The sequence below is a fragment of the Arvicanthis niloticus genome, chromosome X (assembly GCF_011762505.2).
Source record: "Arvicanthis niloticus isolate mArvNil1 chromosome X, mArvNil1.pat.X, whole genome shotgun sequence".
NCBI lineage: Eukaryota > Metazoa > Chordata > Mammalia > Rodentia > Muridae > Arvicanthis > Arvicanthis niloticus.
The window spans coordinates 127,296,627-127,303,700 of record NC_047679.1 but is presented as its reverse complement, the minus strand read 5'-3'; the positions used below and the strand labels follow the sequence as shown (position 1 = coordinate 127,303,700).

The 7,074-nt window shown below is 45.6% G+C and overlaps 1 protein-coding gene across 1 annotated transcript; it reads left to right on the top strand.

Moving 5' to 3' along the window:
* The first annotated feature begins 4,992 nt into the window (after positions 1–4,992).
* LOC117694141 (melanoma-associated antigen 10-like) lies at positions 4,993–6,390 on the top strand. The gene has a single exon (XM_034484921.2). It carries the CDS (start codon positions 4,993–4,995, stop codon positions 5,992–5,994), a length of 1,002 nt encoding a protein of 333 aa, XP_034340812.1. The 3' UTR covers positions 5,995–6,390.
* Positions 6,391–7,074: the final 684 nt, after the last annotated feature.

Here is a 7,074-nt window from a genome sequence, read left to right as displayed (position 1 = left end):
ATAAAATATCTTGAAATAGCCATCTTTATTCAGGGCACCAGGCAGTTTATTTTCTGAGGGTTAAGAAGCATCACTGGAGTAAAGTGTACAATCACAGTGACAAGCCAAATGTGGCCAAAACATATTTTTCCGTAGAGGCATATGAATAACAACATCTAAAGTAAACACATTCCTATCTGTGGCACTTGGGAGGGGCCTGAAAACACATTTCAAGAACAATTACATATTTTGAAGAAAGTAAGTCATAAGACTTTTTTTTTTTTTTTTTTTTTTTTGGTTTCTTGGCATTTTCTCCCAAGCACTCAGAATTCTCACCATACAACTTCATTCCTGGACCATGTTCCAACAGTATCCTTTTGAGGGTCCTGAACCAAATCCAGACTGACTTGTGAGAATGAATTCTTTCCCAGGGTTTTGTATTCTCATCAGAGGACTTGGGGAACTCAAAACATTTTCTGATGTATCCTGGATGGGAGACAGTTATATTTTAGTTTTGGAGTTGATTGAGAGCTTAAGGTGGACTGTAAAGGCAAAACTTCAAGGTCAGAGGGTCTCGAAGCAAAGTAATTTCACCCATCAGGTTAGTTTAGCATAAAGTGGGCCCTAAATGTTAGCTCCTCCATTCTTGTTTTGTTTTGTTTTGTTTTGTTTTGTTTTGTTTTGTTTTTCGAGACAGAGTTTCTCCGCATAGCCCTGGCTGACCTGGAACTCACTCTGTAGACCAGGCTGGCTTCAAACTCAGAAATCCGCCTGCCTCTGCCTCCCAAGTGCTGGGATTAAAGGCGTGTGCCACCACTGCCCAGTAAGCCCCTCCATTCTTGGGGTGCTATTTTTACACATTCTCAGAGGGGAAGAAGGGAGTATTGTTCAGCGGGGAGTAAGTTAAGACCCGAGAGTATGGGCTGTGGGAGCTTATTATAAAGACACATCATAGAGCTCTGCTAGATTGCACCAAATAGGGGTCATTTATGTAAATGAGCCCCTTATCTGGGTAGTAACTGTCATAGGAATAATTTTAGAGGTTGCCAGAGAGGAGTGGACCATGTGATTTGCTGAATCCAGACCGAAGCTGAGAGCGTGTCTCAGAAGCTACCGTAGATACACTGGTTTATGTTACATTGTGTCCTTTTGGAGGTCAAGCTTAAAACCTTGGCTGCCCTGTGGGAATGAGCCTCTCCCCAGGTTTCCATATCTGCGTACTTGGGAGTTTCAGAGCCATTTTGTAAGATTCAGGGGGCTTGGAAAACTTCCTCAGTGCTGACTTGCAGAAAAGAGCCCCTCCCCACCCTCCTGCATCCGGGGACTTTAAGGGCTCAGCGCCATTTTGTGAGATTCAGGGGGCTCGGAAAGCTGCCTCAGTGCTGACTTGCAGAAAAGAGCCCCTCCCCACCGTCTTGCATCCGGGAACATTGAGGGCTCAGCGCCATTTTGTGGGGATCCTGGAAGTGGTCTCGCCAAGCTTTCGGTGTTGAGGTGAATGCTTCTGCTGAGGTGAGTGCTTCTGCTGAGGTGAGGTGGGTGGAAAAGGACCATTTCAGGATAGATGGTGTCCAAATAATGCAGTTTAACCCATTTGGTTAGCATGGCACCAAGTGGGGCCCACTTGGAGGTTCCCATAAGAACCTTTCTCTTGCCCAAGGTTAATGTCCGACTGGACCGGAGAAAGTGGTCTGGGGAAGCGGCACTCCTAGAACAGGGAACCTCAAATTGTTAGATGCACTCCTGTGGTGAGCACTTTTAAATAGTGGGCCAGTGATATTTTTGAGTCCTCTGCCCAGTCCGTCATTGTGGGCAATATGGAACAGTGATGTTTAGGAGGTCTTTAACACAGATGGCAACTTCCTTTTCAGAGTGTTATTTGGAAGTTGTAAGTGGAATGCAGAAGCTTCAGTTTATCTGAAGGGTACCCAAATGCTAATTCAGTTGGAATCTACTAGGAGAAGTGCTCCTCTCACAGAACTCAGCACCTTGGGACCATTTAGGTGTTTCAGACTCTTAGAGGAGAAGCGCCGATGTCTTTCAGTCATGGCGGGAACTAGGCAGGGAGTTGCAGAAGTCCCCACATTGAAAGAAAGGTAGGGATAGTATGCCAAACCGTGGCCTGTATATAGTCCTAAAAACCTGGCTGAAGTACAGAAATAAGTTCCATCTCCTTTAGCATCCATAACCAGGTACCTGGGGTACTTGAAGTCATTTTTATGAGGTCCTGGAGCTTTGAGGGTGGTCCAGGTTCTGAGTTACAAGAGTAAGCCCTACCATAGTATTTTTCCATGTCCATATCTGGGGCTGCGGTAACCCTTTTTGTAAAGTTCCTAGAGAAGATGTGGCCATGAAAAGGCTTTTGTGCTTTTTAAGAGAGTTGCATGGATTATAGTGTTTACATTCTAGCCATAAGCTCTCTGATCAATGCAAGTTAACCCCTTTGATTAGTGTGGTACCAAGTAGGTACTGAGCACGAGGCACTTTCCACCCTTCTACTTCCTCATTTTGGGACTTGGGAACTTAAAGATATTTGTAAAGTTCCTGGAGGGGAAATAACCCATTCAAACTGATGAAGGTGTACTTTTGAGACATTTTCTGGACAAAGGCTGCTCAATTAATGCAACCTGGCACCTAGTGGGACCCACATCTAGAAATGAGTCCCTTGTACTTTAGATCTTAGACTTCCACACTCCCTTCAGCTCTGAGCAAAGTAAGCTGATGCAGTGTACCTATTCTTCAACCTGCAGGGCATTAGGGGGAACAGGCCTTGTTCTGAGCTGAAGGCCTCAGATCTGTAGAGGTCAGGTACCAGATCACTGAAGGAGGAACAAGGAGACCTTTGATACTATACATGTAAAAGCTGCTCCTGTTGTATGTCCAGACTAATCTGCGGAAGACTATGGATTATATTTGGGTGTAAGGTGGGGAGCAAGGGTGGACTGGGCCTGAATGATAGATGTGAGGGTCAGCAAGCACCATGTAAGAAGTAAATAGGAAATCCTTCAGAATCCTCAAGACAAGAATAGACTCCTGATCCTTCTGCTAGTCTTGAGAAACGCTTGAAGGATGTTCAGATGTACACTTTAACTTCTTTGTCTTTCAGAAAGTTGAGACTGAGTAAGTGAGATCACCAGAGAAGCAGAGAGAGCCACGCCTGGTTACCAGAGTAGGTATCTAGCATCTGCCAGCAATCAAGGTGAGCAGACATGGTAAGAACTGAACATCTGAACGTAGCCATCATTCCCCATACAAGTTCTATCCTTGTTCTAATGCCTAGGATGCTCTGGAAGAGTGGTTGTTGTGGCCGAATTTTCTTTCTGTGACTGGGGATAGGAGGTCTCAGGGATGTGAAGACCTTGGTAGTAAGTTCTTCTTCAGATAGCGAGTAAAGGGAAGAGTCCCAGATGAGCCAGATCCCAGACATGGACCTCTTATGATGACTGCATGTTTCTGCAGCCAGAATGAAGAGACTTTGCTATCTGGCTGTGTCCTGAGATCAGCCCTTGGAAAAGCTGATTGACAAGCTTTCTTAAACTAATTCAGGTGGTAAGGTGGGACAATTTGGAAAGAGGAGTACTAGTATAAAGGGAGCCTGTCCAGAAGGACAGATCAGATGAAGATGCTGCACTAAATGGACACAACAGAGATTAGTCTGGGCCATGTAGGCATTTCTAGGGATCCCACTCAGCATAGAAGCAATGGGGGCACCTGCCCAAACCTCCTGCTTATTTTCATGCTCTCTTGGTGTTGAGGATTTGATCTGAGTGTGTGACCTTGGTTATTTGCAGTGGTTCCATGAGCTATCATCAGAGTAGGTGGGAACCCCAGGGGATGGTTGAAAGTAACTCCAGTTCAGAGCACAGACAAAGGACCCACAGAAGCTTGCTTATCTTCTGTGACTCCCATGTTCCAGGGCAGGATTGTCAGATCTCTTTTCTTGTTTTAGGACATTGGTCTCAGAGATCTAAAGACCCTGGTTAAAGGAACCGTGACTGAAGTCATCAGAGGGAGGCTCTCAGGTCGGCCAGTACTCAAGGTAAAAACTAAGTGAGTCAAGTCACCTATACTGATGGGGTCCAGCCCCCACCTACTCTCCTGCCATCTGGGAGACCCTATAAAATACAGATCTATTCCTTACTCTTCCTCTCTTCCTCTTCCTTCCTTTCCTCTGCCTCAGTGGAGTGGGCCTTTGCTTAAGGTGTGTGCCTCAGCTCGTCACAGGAAGCAGAGCCATAAAGCTGAAAGTTGGCCAGGTCCCTCATCCCCTACTTATGGACCACATTTAACTGGGGCACCTTTTCCAGTTGCCTTGAATAATTACAAGATGAAGGCACTTTCACTGCCTTTTCAGAGAGGAGGGTAGTTTGTTCCACGGATTTGCCTCAGGCCAGCAGAAGGATGGGGTCCAGGAGTTTGCTTTAGGCCAGTAGATGGGGTCGAGTCCAGGCCCTGACAAGATACAAGGGAGAACCCACAGTGAGCACAGAGGGAATTTGAGAGTCAGGTAACTCTTTACAGTTCAGTTCAGGATCCTGTCTGGAATGGGGATCCAGTATTGGCCTTGCAGTCTATGGTTGTGGGGTGCCTCATCCTCTCTCACAGGAGCAAGGTAAGGGTCTTGATCTGAGGTGATTTCATCAGGGGAAGCCCAGGCAGAGTATAGAGTAAAGCTGAGGCGCAAACCACGAATATGTCACATGTATCCCAAAGGTCTTTGCTTAGCCTCATGCACACTTCTGGTAACCCTGAAGCCTTTACTCTGCCCCAGTTTCAGTCTGAGGAAACTTTTCACTACTCCCCTCAGTCTCTCAAGAGACAGATGTGACAGGGAGACAGGACTCCTTGTCGCTTTAGAATACACATAATAGAAAGCCCGTTATTGGCATTTTGTGAGCATTTCCAGTAGAATAACTGCCAACAATGAATACTTCTACTGTCTCCTTCTTCCCCTAGGTCTCTGGGTCTATATCATCGAGCTCTTGCCTGGTGTTCAAGACTAGAGTCATCATCATGCCTAGACCTTCTCGGAAGCGTAGAAGATGTACGGTTGAGGGACAGCCTGAGGCCTCAAGTGAGACTGAGGGCCAAATGAGTGTTGCAGTTTCAGTAGAAGAAGATTCTTCCTCATCCTCTTCTACTTATTCCTCCTCTTTCCCTTCTTCCTTCTCTTCTACCTCTTCTTCCTATGGTCGAATGTCAGGCAACTCAGAGGAGGGCTGTGCAGTTTCTAGAGCATCAAGTCCTCATAGTCCTCCAGGAGCTTGCTCCTCCTGCACTGCTATGGTTTGCTCTCCATGTAGCCAGGTCAGTGCAGACTCTGAAGGTGAGGAAAGTCCAGGTGCCTCACAGGCCCTTCCAGGTGGTGCTTCATTGTCTACAGGTGAGGTAGATGTTAAAGTAGATGAGTTGGTAAAATATCTGCTCTTTAAGTATCTTATGAAGGAGCCAGTCAGCAAGGCAGAAATCCTGAGTAATATCATTAAAAATTATCAGGACCATTTTGCTGTTATATTTAGAGAAGCCTCAGAGTGCATGCAATTAGTCTTTGGCCTTGAATTAAAGGAAATAGATTCTGCTGGCCACACCTATATTCTTACCATAGCCCTAGAGCTCACTTATGATGGGATGATGACTGATATTCAGGGCATACCCAAGACAGGCCTCCTGATCATGGTACTGAGCATAATATTCATGGAAGGTAACTGTATCAGTGAGGACATGGTATGGGGTGTATTGAATAACATAGGCTTATATGCTGGGAATGAACACTTTATATATGGAGAACCCAGAAAGCTCATCACTGGTGATTTTGTACAAGAAGGGTACTTGGAATACAGGCAGGTGCCTGACAGTGACCCTCCTTCCTATGAGTTCCTGTGGGGCCCGAGAGCCTATGCTGAAACCACCAAGATGAAAATCTTGACCTTTTTGACCAGCATCAATGGTAGTGATCCCAGATCATACCCAGTGTGGTATGCAGAGGCTTTGAGAGATGAGGAACAGCAGGAATAGGCTAGAAAAGCCTGGCCCCTGATGCTATTGCTCTGAGCAGCACATATTATAGTGCATTTGCAGTTCCTAATTCAGATAAAGTTATGTAGACTCAGTGATCTAAGCAGCGGGCCCTCAATCTAGAGCTGGTGGGAGGAGAGTGTGAGCCACCCCACTCTCACTGTTCTGTTTGGGTGACTCAGGGATTTTTCCTTTTAGTATTCTAAAATGTTGCTACATTTACTAGAAGGCTCATTAGGCTGAGTTTTAAGCTTCCAGTTTTTATTAGTCATGCACTTACTGCTGTTTATCCATGTTGAAAAAGCATTGCTATTTTGTAAAACAAGCTGGGATGTTTTCCATCTGATCTGCAATCTGTCACAAGACACCGTGGTGTTGGGATTGTTATTTCCTGGGCTATGGGGAAGAACTGGATAAACAGAATAAAATTGTTAATAATAGAATAAAAATAATAATTATTAATAATTGCCTTGTTATCTTTAGTTTCTTATTCTGGTTAATTAAATTCTAACCTAAATAAAGTATAGTAAATGGGCTCCCATGCTCCGAATTTTCATTAAGCATATGACCTGTGCAAGGCTGCAAGTGTTAGCAGGTAGGAGAAACAGATCCATCCTTTCATGTAGATGGGGTGAGTGTAGGAGCCACAGCCCTGTGAAGAAGATGGTGAGAAGTCCTTTCAGACCACAAGCACTAGTACAGGAGGAGGACTGCAGAGGGGGTCTCCTGGGGTGGACACCACAAGGCAACTTGGGAGTTGGGGGAGGGAGACTGCAAGGTAACTAAGTTCAGGCCCTTGGGAGCTGTGACTGTCTTCAGGTGAGAGGAGGAACAACTGGTCTCAGCATTCTCCTTTGGAGGTGCACACTGCAGAAGCAATCAGACTGGGAGTGTCCAAGTGGTAGAACATTTGAGTAGCAAATGCAGTCATCTCAAATCACAAACACAAAATATGCAGACAGAATCCCTGTCCTGGGGCAGGGATGAGAGTTCTGGCTGAGTACACGTGTCCTGCATGGTTTACCTGGTAGCTCTGCAAGGGATCCCTGGCACATAAGAAGGAATCATGGGAAAGCAAGG